Consider the following 21,267-nt stretch of genomic DNA (forward strand, 5'->3'; position numbering starts at 1 on the left):
AGAGAGAAAATTCTTTTAATTTTTTTTTTTTTTTTGGTTTTGAAAGCTGTTGCTCCAGAAATGCCTAAAATAGTGTCGTTTGCAAAACTTAAAACCGGAGTGTAAGGATTAGTAAGTCCAAAAAAAATTTTGTAGGCTAAAAACAAAAGTACACCTCAAATTGCAATTTAGGGCCTCGGAGGCCCGGTTGTAGTTTAGAGTAAACTTTAGAATTTTAATCAATGTAAGTTACATTGCATTTGTACAGTGGATCTCAATAAGATGAGTTCTTTTTTAGGCGCACTCAATAACAACCAAAATATGTGATATGTGTGCATAGTTAGGTGTCGCCGCTGCTAACCGGGTTAGCGAGATGCTCGGAGCGTCTGCGGTTAGGGTTGTGTTTGTCAAACATTCATTCATTCACATTCCTGTTGCTACATCCGTGGTTCCGTGCATTATAGGCAACTTTGGCCTAAAATCATTTTCGCAAAACGAATACAGCCGATGTAATGAATTGAGATACGATTGACTTACTTTTTCATATTATGTTAGTATTTGGCCAGAGAGGCCCGTAATCGCTGTTTGTGTAACAGAACAGTAATTACAGTTTAAGGGTTAAACTCACCGTGAATTCATGTCAGCACATACAGGCCGTGCAGGAAGCTATTTGAAAAATATCCCAACAACGGGTTGTTGACAATGTTCGACAGCTGCCAGACAATTGTTCACAAAGCTGGTCATGCATGACGCGTTTCCTTGAGACTGGTGTTATTCGATTACCAAGTTGAAGTGTAAAATGCCGATAAATCAGACATTTAGGCTATTAAGAAGGCAAACTTTTGGTCTTACCTGTAGGTTCATACACAGCTTATTCTTAAACACGGGAACTGCATTGTACAACATTCCAAGGCATACTGGGGTTTAGGTATTGATAAAGGGCCCATGTTTTGTGCTATGTTTGACAAGAAGTCGCCCACACAGCGGTATTGTGTTAAGCAAGCAGTAGTTATTCAGTCATGCGACTCGGTGCTTGCCTAAAGTCAACAGACAGCGGAACAGGAATTAAGTTTCCGAATTATTGAAACCAGCATAGAACACTCATGGTGGTAAACTAAGTCGCTCGCTTTAAGTCAAAGGTGGCCTACCTGGGGTTCATGCTGTTAGTTTTCTGATTAACAGTAGGAAAACTTTCGATAGAATAATGGTTTTCAACTAGGGTCAGCCAACAAGACGGTAGAAGTCGATTACGGATATCACCATAACGATCGATGTGTACAATGTACTACAGGTGACGTAGAATGAACGAGTTCAAATCACACAGAAGATTGCTGCTGCTGTTTTTCAACAACAGGGCGATTTACGTCAGAAAGTATTGAGAAAGGCACATCTCCAAATATGTAAATGTTTGCGTTGTAATCAAATGTTAGACGGGTTGCACTGACCAACTCATTCTTGAAAAGCATACTCAGTGTAACTACTTCAGAAAAGGTTGAAGAAGATTTTTATCATTAGAAACATTACAACGTTTGATAAAGATTTCTGTGTAAAACTTCACGAGTATCTACAACTGATTATGGCGACTGTCAGCCAGCAAAACGCAGCAGCCAACGATTCAGTCGATGTTGGTCAGTATCAGACACAGATTGTGTTGATGCCGAATATAGTCAGAACCGTTTCCCCAAAGACAATGAGAAATTTCCGACGAATAGCGGTGAGACCCGTGAATAATTGAATGCGTTTTAATCCAATTACAACTTTCTGTGGAAGGAGCATTCAGTATCTGGTACCTTTTTCTTGTTTTCAGATTGCGCAAGTGGTGCTCGGGTGCTTGTCCATCCTGCCGGCTATAGGGCTGGCAATACATCATGGGACCATGGTCGACTTGATGGCCTGGTTTAGTATTTTGGCAAGTCAGGACTTTAATTCGGCGAAGTTGTTACTAAACATCGGTCCAAATGCAACGTTGGCTGAAATTAATCTTCTTCTTAATCGTTCTTCTTCCTCAGGTGGTGGTTGCAGGAGGGATCGGGATACGCGCCGGAGGAGACAAATCTTCCCCCTGTTTGGTGAGTAGCCGTCAAATGCCCGCAACTTTTATAAAGTGGGGTGAAACTTTTGAATGCCACGAAGTAGCAACGGCTGCCAGGGCTGACGTAGTCAGAGTAAAATGTTTACCAAGTCAATTCAGTCCCCGGTTAAGTATCTCGTTAAATGTAGTTTAGCACTAAAGATTTTTGTGCCCGAATTCCTGAAAATTTACGAAGGCGAACGCCTCGTCTGCATCGATGTAGCCACGACCTTTGAGCTGCGACAGTGCGAAGTATATTTCATTTACATGACGTTTAACTATTTTGAAATGTTAAACAAAAACCGCCCATGGTTGAAAGCTTGCCAATTACGCAAGAACACAACGAGGAGGACAACAACCTTTTTCTTTGATTCTCGAACATTTCAGATCAACACTCACATGGGGTTCGCCATCGCATCGGCGGTTTTGACTGGGATCAGTTTCATCTATGGAGCGATCGTGGTTGCGACCTTTTACATGGTGAGATATTTCTTAACTCATTTAGCGAAGGTTTTACACGTCACTGTATTATCAGTCAATCTTGTTTCGGGCAGGAAGAAGCACTAACTTTTAAGCTGATATGCGGAAGCATTGACGCTTACCCTTATACGTATATGCTTCGGTATATTTCCATATAAGTGTTCGCCTTCTGCTATCTTGTATGTCTGCTTATAAACGATTAATTTTACTTGTTGTCAGTTTTTCAATTGGTCGATATTCGTTTCGGTATTTGTCTGCATCGCAAAAACGTCAATTCACACTAAAATACAAAACATAGCAACTTGTAAAAGATTGGTGTTTGCTGCATTGAAAGTACCGTTTGATTCAATAAAACACGCAGTTAAGGAATTTTCCTCGCGATGACGTTTGTGAAGAAGTCATGATAATCACTAACAAAAAAATAAACTTTCTGAAACATGTTGTTTCAGGATTTAACGAGCAAAGTGTTGGTCAGCCTCACAACAGTGATAACATTCGTGTCTTTTGTTCTTCTCATCGTGAGCTCCTCCTATGCTTGCTGTGGGATCAACAAATTCGGATGTTGCGGTGGCAGTTGCAACCAGGTGATTGTAACAGATGGCGGAACAAAGGGTTCCAGTGGGCCTACCCCCCACTATTTTTACAGGGAAAGCCCCTCCGCTTTTTAAAAACCTAACATATTAAAAATTGGTAGACTTACAGCAAAACAAAAATGCCGTTGTGATAGACTTTGCATGCCAGATCGCTCTGACAGAGGTTTCACCGTCACTGATGAGCATGCGGCAGAAAACGCTTTGAGCGCCAACATAATCAACATGATTCTTGTTACAGAATACTGCAGGTGTGGGCAGCCATCAGGTGACTTACCAACAGACTGTCTCCACCCAGCAACCGCTACTCGTTCAAAGTAAAAACATATTCGATATTTACCAAGACCTCTATAGCTGTGCATTGCGGTGCTTTAGCTGTTGAATACTGTGATGTTTGTTTTTTTTTTCATAAGGCGCTCAACCTGGTCAGCCGCCACACAACAACTTCGTTCAAGTGGCGCCGATTTTGGGTCAACAGCCAGGCACGCCAGTTCCCATGCAAACGCACGCCACAACCAGCCACGGCACATCTGGTCAGCTTCTTGACGCCAGCGTTGTTCAGCAGAAACAACAAGAAGCTCTCGATTCAGCACAACAACCGCCAGAGGGCGGACAAGATTATCCACCTCCATATTCTTTATAATGTGCCGGGCTTAATTGGAAATTAGATGAATCCTTGTCAGGTCGACAATGCACTGACTGAGCCTGTTTCCATAAGTTGTAAAGTTTTGTTCATCTAAAGCTGTAATCCAATTGAAATATCAAATGATTTATCTTTCCAAAATATTTCGGATACTTGGCTTTGTAGTAGCGTACATAGAATCCCAAAGTTAATACCCATTTTAAGTTAATTGTTTCACCAAATAAAAGTACAAACTGGTGCTTTTATTGTAAGGATGTTTTCCTAAACTTGTATACGGCAGCATAAGATGTTGCAATGTCATGAAATGGCTTCCTACGTATTCATGTTTTTGCTTTAACCATAAAGGCTCGGGTGCCACACCACGATAAACTGCCAACGTCTACCTTGGTGTTAGTTTAAGCGTGACGTCATTTTTCTTAAACAACCTTGAACTTGTTGCCATAACTACCAAGCATGGGTTAAATGTGACAGAGTCGAATAAACAATTATCATTATTATTATTTCGCCAATAAAGCTGACAACCGAGATCGAAATTTCCTTTGCACTGATGGCTTTCATTTAATGCAATGCCTTTGTCAAAAAGTCAATGAAATGGTTTCAGCAATTCAGTTTCATATATTTGTGAATGTTCAAAATGATTCACGATACTTGGAGGAAATTCAACGCGTCAATAGAACTTTGTTATATTTTGTGAAAAGATGAAACTCAATAAATTTTAAACGTGGTTTTCGTGGTTACAGTACATACACAGTTTGGTTTAGCTCAGTGGTTCTCAAAGTTTTTTCTGATTCCTCCCTTACCAACCCAAACACCGTCAATTCCTCCCCCCAAAAAAATCATAAAAAATAATTGCCAAAATTTTACACTACCTGAATATTGTCCCTGGATGATGTCTTTTGAGGATTTATCTCAGGAATAAAATTAAAAATTGCAAAAGAACGCTATTACAAAACAACCAAACAAATTTACAAACAAATCGTTGTTCATTGTTAGTGAGAACCGTGAGCCTCATGTTTAGAAGTTAATAAAGAAACTCGAGGAGAAAAAGCGTGTGAGTTAAAAAATTAAGGTTTTTTTCGTCTTCAGTTTTTCCTCCCCAATTCCTCCCTGGAGCAAATTTCCTCCCTGGAACTAAAAATTCCTCCTTTAGTGAGCCAAGTGGCCCGGTTTGAGAAGCACTAGTTTAGCTCAAGACTGTCAAGTTGTTAGCATCCCGCTCAACTTCTTCACAGGCTCGTTGAAGTTGGAAAGAATAATCGTTGTAGGGCGTATTATTATTATTGCTCCAACAGAACACGGCTGGCCAATACCACGTGATCACCCGCGACGAAATGAAAAACTTCTCTGAAGAACAAAAACGTGCGTTTACGTTCCTTGAACAGCGCAGCATGATGAAGCAAGCTTGCGTAGCGTGAACGTAACGTAACGTGAACGCGTTTCACATGCGTGAATGAACGAATTATGGGATGGACGTCGACGTTGCTTTGATGTGCACAGGACAGCTCATCACATAAAAGTTCTTTCTTTTTTAACGGAAAGTAAAATGGCGAAGATTGTTGACTTGAAACCTTTCTTTGGTCATAAACTGCGCTTTATAATGTGATCATTCAATTCAAGAATGTTTAAAAGTATGACAAAGTTTTTCATTAACTGTCATTTTCAAACAACAAACACACAGAACAACACACAACAAACAAAACCTTCTCACACAAATTTGCGCAGCAACATTCGAATAAAAACAGGATTTTGTGTAAATTTGCAAAAAAGGAACATTTCAGGCAAAGATACTTTTCGTAGCAAGTGTAGGCAAAACTGCACGTTTAGGCTGTTTTTAAGTAAATAATAAATTCAAACTATGTACAGCCAGGCCCAGGTCTTCGATTTTTGAATAAAAAACACCCGCATTGATGAAATTTACATCATAATACAGCTTTTGTTTCATTTAACCAATCGCTATTCTCCGCTTAAGACTGAAGAAATAGAGGGAAGATCTTTTTGCTCATTCGCTGAACTAGATATCACGTGATTCGCTAATTGTGTTTCTTTGCCAATCAGAACAGGGCTGGTGACGTCAACGCTCCACGATATTCCTTCTAAAGAAATATATAAAGTTTATTGTAACGTCATTTTGCAGCAAACATTACGTAATGTGCACACAATCTTACCGCTGATATTTTGTAAATCACTCTGCGGAGTTATTATTTCTGGACTCGAGATGGCGCTAGAGAACCCAGGACTTGGCAAGGATTTTTGAGTGGAAGGAAGTCTGAGAAGAGATTGTACTTAAGTTTTTCAGGTAAGTTGGAGTCATTAATATGAACCACCATCAAGCATAGAACAAATGTAAGTTGATTATTGTAAGTCTGTTTGTAACAAGTCACTCACCCATAGTTAGGCAGTGAAGTTTTGTTCTCCGATTGATAATCTCCACCATAACCTCCGTAGCAATTTATTGGTTGCATTGGTGCTAGGTTATACGTCACTTCCGCTGACAGTTTTTCACTTCCGTAAATTTTGTGTGACGTCAGTGGAAGAAATTCTGGAATCGAAGTTGAAGTCGATGCTGTCGCTGTCAGCTGACTATCATCATAGTTTCTCAGGCCAGTTTGCGCGTTTGTTTGTACATTCATGACGTCATAATGATCGACGGGTTCGATTGCTGTTTTTCCGTCATCTAGTGGTGTAAACGTCAAAGATTGCAACTCTCTCGGTGGCGCTAACGTTCCATAATAATCTGATGAGGGCAAATCGTTATCATTATGTTGCAATAATCAGTAATAGTGATTTTCAATCCTTTCAAGTTCAACCAGTCTGGTCTCTACTTGAATAAAAGTGCAAATCTGCTTCATAATCGAAGTCCACCAACTCCGTGAGATAAAAGCACCAACGTACCTGAGGTATAATTGGACGCGGAAGGTTCACTTTGTAAGAAAAAATTAAAATTTTGATTTCTTGAAGTTGGTGGAGATTGAAGGTTCGTAAAAACCGGGCAGTTTTCGTTTGTGTAAGATCCCCTGAAATATATGATGTCTGTTGTTACAACGAAAGTTTCAAACAATTGATTGCAATTGCGAGAAAACGTCATACCTGATGCTATTTTGTGGGTTATACCCCGCAAAATATTCACCCGCACTTCCGGCGTAAGATGTCTGTGGATAGAATTCCTGATAAATAGAAAATAGCAGTTTAAATTTTGGTCCTATAAAAAATCAACTTTGGGGAATTCCCTTCCGTTTTACCTGATAGAGGTTACTTTGGTTTGCTTCACGATTGAAAGTTAATTGCGACGGAAAATAAGAATTCGTGTCGTTTTCTGCAAATAAGTTAACTCAAAACGTGAAAAAATGTATTGAAAAGTTAAATAGCGTATATAGAGACAAAAGTGATGCTATCAAATGGACCATTGTTTGAACGATGAAGCGTTTCGAACGCATCTCTCGTATTTTCAATTTTAATCAAAAGAAGAATTTATTAAAAGTTCCAGCTTGTTGTAGGGATGGATTACTGGACGTTTTGTGAAATGCTGAAGCCCGTTAAGGCAGGTTTGGTTTTTGCTGGTTTTAAAGCTACTTCAGATTTTTATGAACACACTCTATGGTTCAGAAGAAAGATCTAGTAGGTTATGCAGTGTCACAAAAATGTTTTGTGACGTAATAAACCTATAGCTTACTTTCAGTAAACTTTTCGTGCACGTTCGATGGATACCAGGTCTCATAATCGCACGAACCTCGCGCTGGATTGACGCGATTGAAAGAGCTCGAAGTGGCTTGGCTGGGATTTGAACCGTAAGCACAAAACTCGCTGCTGGAGACACCGGGCATTGATGAAACCACGTGACTAGTCCGTACTTGTTCTGGTGAGTCAGCACAAATTGCAATTAGTTATTGTGACGTAACATAACAACACTTTCTTGCATTGTGGCGTAACAATCTCGAATAAGCACGAGATGTATTTTGAGCATATCTGTCAGGATATTAAGTTAAATTAACCGAATTAAAGCAAAATAACCTACTTGCATGTTTGGAAACAGTATTTTTTATTTCTTGTTTCTTCTCATTCGAGAATTGAGTTTCAATCGCAAATAAAATATATTCGTCCATTAACATTCTCAGGCAATGATAAGAATCTAAAATATTAAGTTTCAGAAATTTTCAATATTGCAGAAATTATTAAACATAAAAACTATTGAGCTTGACCACGTTTTATCAGTGAACATATTTGAAATTAATTTGAGAAATTTTACCTGCATAGATAAAACTTGATTCTGTAACAACTCGTGAATTAACAGAATTAACAGGATTGCGTTTACACAAACTCTCGCAAGTGATCTAAAATTCAACGATCACATAGAAAATTATTGTGCAAAGGATTGTGTGTTCAGGCGATAAATTTAAATTTGCTGAAAAATAAAATAATCAACCAACGTAAAATTCAAGTAAATCATCACGATTTGGCAGTGGCCGTAAAATTAATGAATGAATTGCAAAAAGCGGAAATGAAATTATTCGAAACTGGACTGAACTTACGATTAGCAACAAAGTAAAATTAACAGTTCAATAAATCGATTTAAGTGCACCCAAATCCCAAAATCAAATGTTTAGTGAAATTTGTCCAAAATCGCAAAAGCATGTGGCATGTGGCAGGTGGCATGTGGCAACTCACTGAACGAGACCGCTTTGTTGATCGTCAGATTGTGAGTTATCCGAGCTTCAAAGAAGGACCATTTATAGAGGAAATCCTGGGCTCGTTTCTTCAAGGAGCGGCCATTTTGTCTGCTCGGCTTGATCACCTATTTATGTATTGACAAGCATTTTAGAAATCATACACGTTGTCTTCCTATTGCGCTGTTTTTGTCCAATTTTCTCACCTTCATGTCAACGAGGGTGTCCAACCACTCGATGAGCGTTTCAACTGGGGAGTGTTTCTTCAGCAAATCTTTCAAATCTTTCAGAACTATATTTTTAAAAGTTCGTACTTAAATTTACTGGAAAAAGTATTTCAGCTTTATAAATTTACAGTCATGTGTGATAACGTTAAAAATAAAAGTTAATTAGAAAAAAACGCATGAATTCTTACGATTTTGTAAGATTAATTGTACAGAAGTGCACAACCAAATGACGTCACAACTTTAGTAGCTGGTGTCTAGCATAGAAATGCATCCTGTGGTTGTGCACTTGTATACTAGGCCCCCATTAATTTTATTTTAAAAGTCTTACGATCAGAGTTGAGGTTTTGTTCTCTGTCGTCGGCGTCTTGGGTCGGGTAGAAAGCTTGCGATCCGATGTTTTCTAAATTAATCATTTCAACGTCGTTCAACATCGGCTGAAACGAGGCCGGATTGTTGAAGATTGAACGAACAGTCTGCGCGAAAAATCGCGTGAACATCGCGAGTTAATCAATTTTTTGTGTTCAATTAGTTAAGTTTTATTAATAGTAGGTTAAGTCTAAAAATAGTCAAAGTGAGTTCATGATTAAAACTCGGCGCCAACTTGGCGGAATTCCTTAAATAAGCAGGACAATGCCATCGCAACATTGACAACTTATCATCAAATAAAGCCCATTGTGACGAGTAAATCATATCTTTAATTACACAATAATGGTTGAAATGAAGGCGTGCAAATAGTAAGAGTTTATCAGACTGATCATAATTTGTTCGTTTTCATAACTCGAGACAAACAAACCGAACCAACCCTGCTGAGATTTATGATGCTGATCTGTCGGGAGATGGACTGAGAAAACTGTTGCGCCAAATTTAGCTTCTTTCCCACGAGAACGGCGGGTAATGACGTCATAGAGGTCCTGCACCAATCGACCCAATGTTTGCTGAAAGTTTCAATTTCCAGCAAAAACCTAAATTTTTAAAAATGTTGTTGTTGGAAAGTGCAATAATTGTTACAACTGCAGAAGTAGTTCACGGTTCACTGATTTATTTTACTTTGTTCTTAGATTTCTCCTAAACGGCATCATCATAGTTTTTATTCAAATAGAACATAATTATCAATGTACTACTGTACAACAAACAAAATACGGGGTGAGGTCATAGGGTCATAAATGAGATCATAACAACCACACTGACCTTTCATCGATGTTCTCGAACGGAATTGGAAGAAAAATCTCGTTCAGGGCCTGTCACGTGATAGATCATTAGGGAAATTCCCAATAAGATTTTTTGTTTTCAGTAAAATCACAATTCATTATCAAAACATTGAAATGCTTCATAATCTGAAGTCTATTTGTTACCTCATTGAGCAAAGAGTCACACAGAATGATGATGTCACCAACAATGACGTCATGCAGCAGGACGCTGTTGGTCTGGCATGGAAGTTCTGTCCAGCAATGATGTAATATCGATGGAATCTACGTCACAAAGGTTAAGTGATATGAATTTTTTCAAGAATAATCAATTTTGACAGAAATTATACTCAGTGATTACTTTGTTTAAACACTCAGTGATGGGACGATGAAAGTTTTGTGACAGAATTAATGTTTACCTTCGTTTTTTTTAAAAAGTAACAGAGACTAATTTTATTAATTTAATACGAGTCAATGTATGTCGCCACACGTTGATGTTTCACCCCTGGAAGTTGGTGCATAGGATATTAATTGAATTAATTAATTACTTGGCAAAGTGTCGGCGTTTCTTCTACAGTTGTGAAACATAGTTTTATATACTTGCCCTAAAACGAAACCACTGGTGTCAAGTGTGGCTTGGTGTCACTACAATGTGGTTTGGCGTCACCGTAATGTGGCTTGGCGTCATTACAAGTGTATTCTTCAATTCCTATGCATTGTTATTCTAATTCTGTGGCTATCAATGAAGACTGGTCGGACTTTTCACTTATTTTTTATCAGATTCTGGGTGTTGCATTGGCTTCGCTGCTTACCCGGCCCGAATTCAAGTCATTTCGTAAGTGAAAGGTTATTGGTCAGTCAGTCTTAATAAATCACCATCTTGACATTTCTTAGCAATGAAGAGAATACTTTCGCTACGGCTTCACAATTGCGTCATAATGTAACCTGTTTTCAAAAATTCGGAAAACAGAATTCGATTTCTAACACAAAGAGACTCGGCAAGATTTTGAATTTTTCTCTTACCGCTTCCAAATCTCGATTCAAGGCTGCGTTTAGAAGTCTTTCGCAGAAGGCTTTTAACAGTTCGACAAAATTTTGGACCTGAATCGAAATCATTTTCATGTGATAATTCTGAATAACTCGGAAATCATCGATTTTAATATTTTCACTTCTAATAAACTCACTTCGGCCCTTGAAATTCCATTCTCAAAATCTGACGCAAAGTTTCTCACATCTGGGAATTCCCCGAAAAAGCCACTTGTACCGTCTTTGTTAAGAGACGCTTTTCCAAGATTTGTCTGTTACCGAACAGTAGTTTGTAACAAAGATCATATCTCAATAGACATAAAATAAACAGAAAAAATAATTACAAAGTTCTCACTTCCTCGTGTTTTGATTTTGGCGAGAACCTGGAAGCAAATAAATTATCGATTATTGTCTAGTTTTGTTGGTATTCGAATCTAAACCGAAACCGTCATAGTCTTACCTTGTTAGTCCTTTTCCTGCGTACACTGAGTTGTAATAAATGCTTGTCTCTCGGATCCCAATCCCGTAGTAATGATATCTTTGAATAAGCCGATATTCAGTTGAAAAACAACAAAATTTATTTATTTTCAATAACTTTATTAAAAAGTTCTTTTATTTTGTAAAATCTTGGTGTTTTTACTTTGTTTATATTGGACCTTGTTCAAAGTTCGTCATCAAAGCTTTCGGCCGAGATACGCGACTTATAAATTTTCTTAAGATATTCTTTGAGGCGAGTGATGTTTTTTCAAGACTGAAATTTACGAGCGCGCAAATACAAATCGATATTAAATCGGGATCAAAGAAGTAAATTAAGATCAAAAGACGGCGCCGATTGATTAGCCGCGTATACCGCGTCCTAAGTTTCATCCAAACACCCTTGGTTGAGAGTGGAACGCTGCCTAAACGTCTTTGTTTTCATTAACACTGTGAAATATTAATTTTCAACTTATCATACTAACGTCACAATGCCAGCTTTGATTTACTGTAAATGAGCATTATGGCGCCATAGTGGTGTCTCGAAGTTGAGATTATTAAGCCACAAATGACTCAGCATCTTGTTGACATTGTACATCGCGCAATACATTTGCCTCAATCTATTTGCAAATAGTGTTTGTTTAAAGAATGTTCTTTAATCTGACATAATTAGACCCGTATTGACTTAGAAAGCGGTCAACAGCACGTATCGAAAAGCTTTGTGGCCGAACACTGATTACATTTGGGTCGTGTGCCACGATGGGTTTAGTTTAATTGTAAGGAAAGTGACGATGCGCGGCAACACTTGGATGGTACGGTCGTCCACAAACAAATGCAACAATTCCAATTAATTCTATTTACTCACTTCGAATGACCACGTGTTCCCAATCTTCGCGTTGTCACCCGCGGAAATTTGTGACGTATGGTCTGTGAAAATATTAATTAGTTAAAGCACGTGGCATTAGCTCTCGGCGTCACGTGGGTTAAGGTCCGTCATAGCTGATGACGTGGGTCTAACACGGCACAACAAATTCAGGGAATGATGCTTTCAATGCTGCGCTAGGAAACCTACACCCAGTAGCGCATCGCCATCTACAGCATGTTGCACTTCCTGGAGACGTTCATATGTGATTCGTGTAAAACGCACTTTCTTTTGACAAAAGGCTCAAAAATCTCCCTATGATTTGGTATGGGAAGTTGGAAGTGAATCTACCTCAAAATTCACTAGAATTTTATGTTTAATTGTCCAACTTCTTTAAAGCGGGAGCGAGGGCTGAAAGGAGTGGTCTCCAATTCAAAGAATAGTTGCCATACAGTAACGTACCGGAAAAGGCATTTTTTAATAATATGTTTGGCCGTTTAACGTTTTTATTGTCAAAAATGTATTGGAAATTGACCGCTAATTATGACGGAGATGGCGGAAATAATGGCGTCACAATGTACGATCTATAGCATCTACTGTACTTTCAACAATAGCACATCTTTCATCTACTCGCGTAAATACGCCAACTCTAAGGTATAGGTTAAGACTAATTTGAGTCATTCGCTGAAGAACGCATCATTTCTTGTCTCTTGCTCGTCACGTTCAAACCATTGTTGATCGAAACACCGACGCCATGCACATGGGCCTTACATTGTGACGTCATCATTGCGATTACGTATGTCATAATTAACAATAATTATGTCGATTTTTTGCAACGTAGCTTTGACAATAATTGCTTCACCACTGTGTGTTAGTGAAAAATCTTTTGTCTGGTTTATTAACTGACAATTTCACTCGTTACGTTCTTCAACCCTGCTAGTAATTGAGAGTTTACTAAACATGATATTTCTCCTAAATATGCCAATTCACGGAAGATGCCAGTACGCGGAAAGTACGATGATGGCGGCAATCTCGCTCAAATCACTGAGCTCTTATGAAGATTTGAACGGGCTGAAGTCAGCCATTTTGTCTTACCTTTCCGAAAGTAGCCGCACAAGCTGGTTCGAGATTATTCTTCTCGCAGAAGTCCAGGTAGTGATTATAGAGGATGCATCTTGCCAGGCAGACGCCCTCGCAGATCATGTAATTTCCTTCCAACCTGCAAAGACAGCGCTCCGATTAGGAAGATGCGTAGACGACAGATGACTCCTCCTACTTTTAAAGCGATGCTCACCATTCCAACGTGAGGTCAATCTTTCTCCTTTTCCCCAACGAATTCTTCTGCTGTGAAGACTTCCTTAACTTTTCACCGACTTTCGTCACATTTTGTTCCATTTTCACTTTTCCTCCCGATTTTGCCGTCACAATCAAATTGTTGTCTGAGAAAATGATATAAAATAGCTTAATCCAAGAAATTTCGATACATGTTTAAACGTAATGTAACTTATAGTGTGCTTAAACTTATTCTTTAGACTATACGTACAAGAGCATCTTATGGGAACCATCGCCTACTCTGTTTTCTGCAATAAACAAAAATATTCATGTTCATCGTTGTTACCTCGGTTGTCAAATTTCCTCTTCAGATTTCTTCGTGGAATCTCCTCCCTTTCGTTCAATCCCTGGTTGAAATTGAAATGCGGGAATGGCGGTGGAGGCGAGTTTGTTTCCTGCTTTGCACTAAACTCCGTCGGTTCTCTGTATGGCGAGTAGTTACATTGCAAAACCATTTCAGAAGTTTTAAACATACCTGGTGAGAAAAATATCAACTTTGATAAAACCAACAAGACTTTGAACTCACAATTTCAACGTTTTCTTCAACTGCACTTTCAACGTCAAATTTCACGCTAAAAACGCAAACCTTAAACTGAACGCGTCATTTTTCTTGCCCAGGACTTTCCAGTTTTTTAGACTTTGTGTTCCTGACCAGTTCAACCCAGTCTTTGTACAAGCGATGACGATAACACAGACTTACAACACAATTACGTCATACAAATATTAATGCAATAATTTATCTCGTTTCTTTGAAGTTCTCCGATGCGCGCGACTCGAATCGCGAAGAAATTCCGTCTTTGTTGTGGAAACTCGCCTCGAACTCATGCGATCTATTTACCGACTCGTCAATTACTAAATGAGCGTCAAAGCCCGGCGCTACAGATTTTATACAACTCGGTGTTTACTTAAATGCAGTCCCGGCAGACCCGAGCCACCTAAATCACCTATTGCTTTGAAGAACCGACGTAGAGTGCTGTTTAATGATAATTGCCTGTCTAAGCCCGGCCCTTCGGTCTTTAATTGATGCTCCATCGGAGAAATGTTCCAGATTTCTTATTAACTCAAACATGCTACGATTTGGCGGCGAACGATTATTCCGCTCATTACAAATTCAGGCATGATACGGCACGAAAATAATGGAAACAAAATTGTAAGTTTTATTTTTTTTAAATTATTTTATATTTTACAAGTTTAGCACAAATTCGTGAAGTTGAAAGTGAGGTCAGTGACCTTAACATCATTATCATTGCACCGTTCAACGACCTTTCCTATGAAACTCGCTTTTTTTCCTGAACTTTGCCGATGAATATAGCCGCTCGGTGGAGATATGGAGCAGCTCAGCTCACATAGCTTGACTTCCATATGATGTGAAAATGCCTTCATAAGCAGCCTATTCGGTCAGAGTCGTGTGTTTCTATTGATAAAAAGGCATCAGCTGTTAGTACGCTTTGGAAGGCGGTCTCCAGTTCCTCGCTTCACGTGATTGTTCAGGGTATTTTAAATTCGTCTGACAAAAAGTTTCGGACATGAGATCTTAAAGCCGCCACTTACAAGCCAAAGTGAACATGACGTAATAATACAGTTCACCTTCGACCCTGTCCAATTACGAATCACACCTCGGCCAGCCTCTTGTAGTTGCAGCTGTGTTGACAAAGATGCATTATGACGGCACAATAGCCTACGTTATATTTAATATTTTTGATCTAAAATGGAATACTATCGTACGTTTCCGTGACCAAATGAAACAGAAAAAATAACTTTTTAAAAAGATGTTTGTTTATTTCAAAAATGACGCAACAATTTAAAATACGCAGAAGACGTTCACGCTTCAGTAAGAGCACGTGACATCGCGCAACGTGTTGACAAAATAAATAACTTTCAACAAGCAACAGTATTGAGCGAACCCTGACGTCATAGGTCGATACAACGTTTATTGCACGTTTCTAGAATAAGATTGTGTGACGTCATTGCATGACAGTCTCTACAAGAATTCAGTGTAATTTCACATTTAGTGCAAGAAAATTTCTTCTTGCGTTTTGAAAGTCTTTTAATGGCGCTTTATTTTCGGAAGAACTTTTCCCTTCAAACGAAAGTGATAAAGTTCGTTGCACAACGAGTTTCTTATTTTCATCGGAAATGACGAGTTATGACAAACACAAGGAACATATGACGTAAAAAAGTGGCTTCGTGACTCAGCGAAAAACGCGAAATTATTAATAGATCAGTGTTTCCAACAAAATTATTTGTAAAACAGCTAAGAATCTGCTGAAAACTTTATCTCGAGCAAAAAATGGGTGAAGACGGACAAAGTAAAACGGAAACAAACGGAACAACAACAACTTCTGGCATTTCAAAACCCTGGACCAAAATCTCTAAACTTCCTGGACGTAATTCTTTGGCAGGAGGCCTCTCAACTGCGTACGGGTGTTGAGTCCGTAAAGCCAGCCATCCTCCGTGGCGGCGCCAAGCGTCACTTGTATTCGATCTCCGCATTCCATGCCAACCTCATCGGCGTTCGCAGGCGAGTAGTCATAAATGGCTTCGTACAGGTCATCTGGGTCCTCGCCCACTTCGTAGATGTGACGCGAGTTGGACAGTTTTGGCTTCGGCGCTGCGTATATCATGTTGTTGTGGTTCGGCGTTGGATGGTTTTGTACAGAGTCGGGCGCCCCGCATGGGATGTACTCGACCGCTTGTAACGGGCTGGTCGAGGTGGACTTGGCCTTAATAAAGTCCTGGATGTCGGTATCTTCGTTACAGAGTTCAGCGACAAGCCTAATCTTCTCCCTACTGTCGTCCAACCGGACACAGAGGTCAGACACGAGATTTGTAAAGATCCATATCATATTCCTCAAGTACACTATCCGGTCTTCTTCCAATCTCTGAAGAGTGTCGCATCCGTCCGCGTGCTCCCGGACCTGGAATTGAAACATGATCACATTTCGGGAAGATTTTGGTTCAGGAACCAATTATAAGAGCAAATAGAAAACAATTATTGGAGTGAAACCAAAGTCAGATAATACCAAGACCGTATTCAAGAATTGAAATTAAAAAATAGTCACAAGAACACGCTGCTTTGATGGAATTATTCAGGTTACTAAATTAAGCGTTTTAATCTTCGCGGCTATGCACGAACAAAGACATCGCGAACACATCGCTTTGGCGTGACGTCACAGAGATCACGAATGATGAAAATGAACTCACAATGCATTATAGTATCTTCACGAAGGGAAAAACGTTCCACTAATCACATCAGGTTTATACATTACCTACAAAGTTCGACTGACGCAGCTGTGAATCAAGTTTACTAAATAATTCCAGTGCAGAGCGATTCTCAGCGTTGGAAAAAAAACCGACTGAATCATTCCAAAAAGGTGATTGTCGCGGAGTGGTGTTTGCAGGTTGTTTGCTCACAAACGGCGGAAGTAGTAAAGAGCGGAATGATTGAAGGATTTTACAAACAATTGCTCACAGTTCAATTGTCGCAAACATCGTCACACGCAACATTCCGCCATCGGGCTGCTGTGTGCTGTGATTGCACCAGTTATGTGTCGACTGGAATCTTTTTAACGCAGGTTCCGAAATTAAAGCCTGCTGTGGTTTGTTACGTCCTCAAAGCTTGCAGGCGATTTAAAACTGCCTCGTTCTACTCGGAAAGCTTTCGGCTGAGCTCGAAACTAAAAACGGGCTTCGTTGAAGGTTGTCATTCGGTGTTAGCGTGTTAGCGCCATTTAAATTAAGGAAGACGCAGCATCGCGGTGCACAAGCAACATAAGCGAGGTTCCTCCAACTTTCCACTCACCCAACATTTTCGGGCATTCTCCACCGCTGTCACCGACATCTTATAATCTTCATCCGCCTTCATGGAGCTCGCCTGGCACTGATGGGCCACCTTCCGCGCTTTTTCCACTTCCTTCGGTTTGGTTCCGAATTTTAGCTTTTCCGCGTCCGACTCCGCCTTTTCCGCCGCTTTAAACTTTCCCTCGTAAGTGTTTCTAAAAATATGAAAGTTTAAAGATATGGAAGTTTGCTTCTTAAACCAGAAGGGCCGCTGACCAAATTTGGACATACTGATACTGATAGATCGTGATTTTGTTTAGCATAAGCAGCAGTAGCTTCTTTGAAATTCAAATGGACACTAATCGCTCTATTTTTAGCGTCGTGGGCATTGTACATATTGAACTGTTTGACAATTGATTTTGGGTCGCGAAAAAATTTGGTTGAGAAGGGCTGCCCGAATCTCTATAGCGTGTAAAAAACCGCAAACATTCGTTAATATGTTAGTTTATGACGTAACAATGCTCACTTGCAATTAAGCATCTTCCGGTAGAGGTCAGCTTTAAACTTGTGGGATTTGTGAACAACCTCCTCCGCTTTCTTCCGTTCCTCCTTCTGCCTGTAGATCCGTTAAATTTAAATCCCCCACCAAAACTTAAGCCTCGTCGACGTGACTCAGTGAAAAACCGAACTTACTTTTCCCGGAACTCAGTGAGTTTGGTGACCTCTTCCTGGATTTTGGCAGCAGTCAGGGCGTGCACGGTCGCTTCCGTTTCCGCTTCCGCCTTCAGTTCGTCGACCGCTTTTCCCAGGCCTCCATAATCAACGGGGAACGATCTACGGATAAATGAACAGGTTTGCAGGACGATCGATCATTCTTGAGTTTTCGTCGATGCAATAAAGCTTTGACGTCATAAACACGTCTGTCTTCGGTCAAAACCTGGTTCCTTGTTCCAAGCTTATAAAGTGACTATATTGCCACACGTTGGTAATGGACATATGCTGGGAACTATACGGTTTTATACTCGGGCAACACCGAGATTAAGGGAGAGCGAATGATATAACAATCACAGTTTATTCGTCAAAAGCAAATTCATAGCGCGACAAAGCAATTGAAAAGGCCCCATTTTCAAGCAGCTTGCAAATAATCTTTAATCTTGGACGATTTATAGTGACGAAATAATTGCTGAATTGATGCTGTCATGTTGCTGACAGGGGGGAATAAAGTAGCAATATATTTGCATGAAAGACATGAATACATGGAGACTGAAATAGAACATTGTCATACACGATCCTATTTTTAACATCAAAACGACTCAATGGCGGCTCAATTCTTATTTGCTGTGAATCGGCGGAAACCCCCGAATGAAATCTGTGGCCTGTTTAACCAGCCAGCTAAGGGGTAGGGTCATTACTGGCTGAAATGAAAATCAACAAATGCTGACATACTTCCCTGCGGAAAATGCTGTATGGAAGCAGAGCCATTGGCTGTGAAACTATGTCCTATGTCGCACTGACATCTATTTGACGACGAGATGATTGAGTTATTGAGATGACTGCTCAATAACCAAGTTAAAAACTCACTTGGTCAGCTTCAGAAGCGCCTTTGAGTATTCGTCCTCCGCTCTTGCCCTCATTTTGAGATAGTCCTCAAGGGTTTTACTCGAACGTTGCCCCTCCTTGACGTGAGATACAACAGCGTCGAAGCCATGTTGAGTTAAAAAGTCTGTCTCCCAGAATGATCCTTTAAAAGTACCTGGTGGGTAGGCCATTGCCGCATAAACTGTCCCTAAAACCGACCTACAACAATGATTAATGGTTACTCAGATTACGTGAAAGTCTTTTGAAGCTTTAAATATACAATACCCGATCCTCTCGTTAATGCGTCCTGATCGATTTTGCCCCGCGTTTAAAACGCCAACACACAATGAGGGTCACATGAATTTTTATGAGGTTTTGCATAACGTCAGTGTGACGTCATAATAACAGAGAAATTTAGTTCCGCCCGAAACTTGCTTGCTGAAAATTTCCTCATACGTCATACATACGTTTCAATGTGTAATTTTGACGCAACAAAATGAAATGAGGGTTCGGGGCTAAAAACGCAGTTGAACGTCGACGATTAATATCAATTAATATCAAAAACTGAACGAACTTCACTTCAACTAGATTCTAGAATATCAAGTGCAATCTAGTATGACGTCAGCATTCAATTGCAAAACAGTTCAATAACAACAAATAGAAAGCAAACCACTGAGAAATACCCTGGCAGTTTTTTCCACGATGCTAAGTTGTTCAGACTTGGACTAACAATAGCGTATTGTGTTTATTTTCTAATGCTACTTTTTCCTAACACCAGCCGGGAATCTGCATTGGACAAACCACAAAGCTGTTTTTACAACCCGGCAAAAACTTTCCAATGACACTTTCAGCAGCTCGCCCTGTAAATTCCAAACCACAACAGGCAACAACTATTTGCGCGCACAAATGGCAAAGTATTTATGTAAACAGTGCAAAGCCTGGTATGCACGACTTGGCTGCTTCTCTGTAGGCCGGGAAAGAATCGATCTGACGTCACCAGTCAGTGTTACGTCACACACGATGTTGGCCTTTCTTAATCAGCAAACAGCGATGCATTGTTCGTTTATACTGCTGCTAACTTTGGTATAATTAGCTTCATAGCAGTTGATTTGACTTTATCGTTTCTACGGTTTGAGACTGATAGTTCATAAATCCACTCAATAACTCATCTGCTTCTAATTGTCTAGGACTTAACTGCAACCATACGTTTGCCGGTTTAACCTTTTACATAGAAAATTTAGCATTAAGTCTGGCAAAGACTATGACAACCCCAATCAGTTCTAGTCATTATCCGTCACATTATGTTCAGCCTAATAATGTCGCTTTAGCGCCGAAGAACCAACACTGTCTATTTACCTACCCTGTGGTCCATCGCTTGCCTTCTCAAAAAATAAACAAATTTCTTGAGGAAAGGTCTTTAACATGTTAACATGTCCAGGCATAAAACGTGCAACTACTTAAAACTCTGCCTCAGATATCCGGTACAGTTACCAAAGCACATCTACTTACAGCGATCGTTGTAACTGCTCAGTAAGTTGCTTGTTGCGCTGCGGCGTCTGCTTTTAATATTCGCCGAGTCAGTATCACAATTGCTTTCGTTTTAAATGTAAACTTCAGCGCGGTAGAGGCTGAAACCGACGTTAGTTGTGAGACCATCTCACTGCTGGTATAACTCATCTGTCTAAACAGCTGTAAAATATTAAACACTTGCTGAACGCGGCCTGCAGCGCGCTATTCACTGCAATGAACGTTTGTCATTGGTCTCGCTATTTACTTTTATATATTAGTGAAGCGAACGCCGCCGAAGGACAATTTACTATCGCACTTTACACAATGATACTCGCTGGTATTAAATATGACGTGTGCGGAATCTGTGTTCTGTAATATAATAGGATACATTGTGATGTCACACTCGCGCAATGGATGAACTATGTGATCAGCTTTAACCTGATACTGCCTCCACTTCCTTCTATAACAGCACTGGTCTGGTTTCAACGCTCGTTGAAGCTTCGCGAGCACCATTAATACTCTAGATATGACACATTAGAAGTAATGAAGGACAAAACATTACATTCAAATATGCGTTGTCGATTTCGGACAAGCATTGATTCACACACACACACACACACCAGTAGTGCGCAAACAACAGAGCCATAAGGAACTATGAAGCTTCCTGTTTGCTCTGATCGGTAAAAATCGCCAAATTCTGGTCACTGCTGACATCTGCTGGTCGCAAAATTCTATCAAAATGAGCGTTCACAAAAGGGTTCCGTGTTTACTTGAATAGAAAGCGCAGGAAGCGGTCTGAAGGAAAAAGAATGTAACTTTGGTTGAATTGAGCCGCGTTTTACACACCAGCTGGTTGCAAGAAGCGCCTCAA

The 21,267-nt window shown here is 39.9% G+C and overlaps 3 protein-coding genes and 1 long non-coding RNA gene across 6 annotated transcripts; 1 reads left to right on the top strand and 3 right to left on the bottom strand.

Moving 5' to 3' along the window:
- The first annotated feature begins 477 nt into the window (after positions 1–477).
- LOC143464746 (uncharacterized) lies at positions 478–4,488 on the top strand. 3 transcript variants are annotated; one of them, XM_076962701.1, is made up of 7 exons: positions 517–1,693; positions 1,787–1,888; positions 1,989–2,048; positions 2,438–2,530; positions 2,980–3,114; positions 3,362–3,437; positions 3,534–4,488. In XM_076962701.1, exons 1-7 carry the CDS (start codon positions 1,556–1,558, stop codon positions 3,761–3,763), a joined length of 834 nt encoding a protein of 277 aa, XP_076818816.1. In that variant the 5' UTR covers positions 517–1,555; the 3' UTR covers positions 3,764–4,488. The 3 variants fall into 3 exon arrangements, with proteins under 3 accessions (XP_076818818.1, XP_076818815.1, XP_076818816.1); XM_076962700.1 differs by having other exon boundaries at positions 511–1,693; positions 1,787–2,048; XM_076962703.1 differs by lacking the exons at positions 3,362–3,437; positions 3,534–4,488 and adding an exon at positions 3,225–3,349 and having other exon boundaries at positions 478–1,693; positions 1,787–2,048.
- Positions 4,489–5,384: 896 nt separating this feature from the next.
- On the bottom strand, positions 5,385–6,030 carry LOC143465162 (uncharacterized). The gene is made up of 2 exons (XR_013118587.1): positions 5,929–6,030; positions 5,385–5,856 (listed from the first exon to the last, which is right to left on the bottom strand). It is a non-coding gene; the product is annotated as an uncharacterized LOC143465162 (long non-coding RNA).
- Positions 6,031–6,144: 114 nt separating this feature from the next.
- On the bottom strand, positions 6,145–14,359 carry LOC143466218 (DNA-binding protein RFX6-like). Its single transcript, XM_076964852.1, has 21 exons — positions 14,116–14,359; positions 13,816–14,004; positions 13,492–13,636; positions 13,293–13,416; positions 12,201–12,262; positions 11,322–11,399; positions 11,217–11,244; positions 11,020–11,133; positions 10,859–10,936; positions 10,004–10,120; positions 9,840–9,889; positions 9,454–9,613; positions 8,980–9,124; positions 8,631–8,716; positions 8,426–8,552; positions 7,776–7,889; positions 7,434–7,616; positions 7,003–7,076; positions 6,851–6,927; positions 6,656–6,777; positions 6,145–6,497 (listed from the first exon to the last, which is right to left on the bottom strand). Exons 2-21 carry the CDS (start codon positions 14,000–14,002, stop codon positions 6,145–6,147), a joined length of 2,424 nt encoding a protein of 807 aa, XP_076820967.1. The 5' UTR covers positions 14,003–14,004; positions 14,116–14,359.
- Positions 14,360–15,283: 924 nt separating this feature from the next.
- On the bottom strand, positions 15,284–19,161 carry LOC143465630 (proline-serine-threonine phosphatase-interacting protein 1-like). The gene is made up of 5 exons (XM_076964023.1): positions 18,891–19,161; positions 18,003–18,143; positions 17,836–17,925; positions 17,332–17,524; positions 15,284–16,447 (listed from the first exon to the last, which is right to left on the bottom strand). Exons 1-5 carry the CDS (start codon positions 19,076–19,078, stop codon positions 15,902–15,904), a joined length of 1,158 nt encoding a protein of 385 aa, XP_076820138.1. The 5' UTR covers positions 19,079–19,161; the 3' UTR covers positions 15,284–15,901.
- Positions 19,162–21,267: the final 2,106 nt, after the last annotated feature.

The sequence above is a fragment of the Clavelina lepadiformis genome, chromosome 7 (genome assembly GCF_947623445.1).
Source record: "Clavelina lepadiformis chromosome 7, kaClaLepa1.1, whole genome shotgun sequence".
Taxonomy (NCBI): Eukaryota; Metazoa; Chordata; class Ascidiacea; order Aplousobranchia; family Clavelinidae; genus Clavelina; species Clavelina lepadiformis.

Coding starts and splice junctions, on each gene's coding strand:
- LOC143465630 (XM_076964023.1), bottom strand. CDS start 19,078: ATGGCCTACCCACCAGGTACTTTTAAAGGATCATTCTGGGAGACAGAC. Junction 18,144..18,890: donor GCGCTTCTGAAGCTGACCAA/GTGAGTTTTTAA, acceptor ATTTATCCGTAG/ATCGTTCCCCGTTGATTATG. Junction 17,525..17,835: donor CGGAAGATGCTTAATTGCAA/GTGAGCATTGTT, acceptor TCATATTTTTAG/AAACACTTACGAGGGAAAGT.
- LOC143464746 (XM_076962700.1), top strand. CDS start 1,556: ATGGCGACTGTCAGCCAGCAAAACGCAGCAGCCAACGATTCAGTCGAT. Junction 1,694..1,786: donor GAAATTTCCGACGAATAGCG/GTGAGACCCGTG, acceptor TCTTGTTTTCAG/ATTGCGCAAGTGGTGCTCGG. Junction 3,115..3,361: donor GCGGTGGCAGTTGCAACCAG/GTGATTGTAACA, acceptor TTCTTGTTACAG/AATACTGCAGGTGTGGGCAG.
- LOC143466218 (XM_076964852.1), bottom strand. CDS start 14,002: ATGTTTAAAACTTCTGAAATGGTTTTGCAATGTAACTACTCGCCATAC. Junction 7,617..7,775: donor TACTGTTTCCAAACATGCAA/GTAGGTTATTTT, acceptor CTGACTCACCAG/AACAAGTACGGACTAGTCAC. Junction 6,928..7,002: donor ACCAAAGTAACCTCTATCAG/GTAAAACGGAAG, acceptor TCTATTTATCAG/GAATTCTATCCACAGACATC.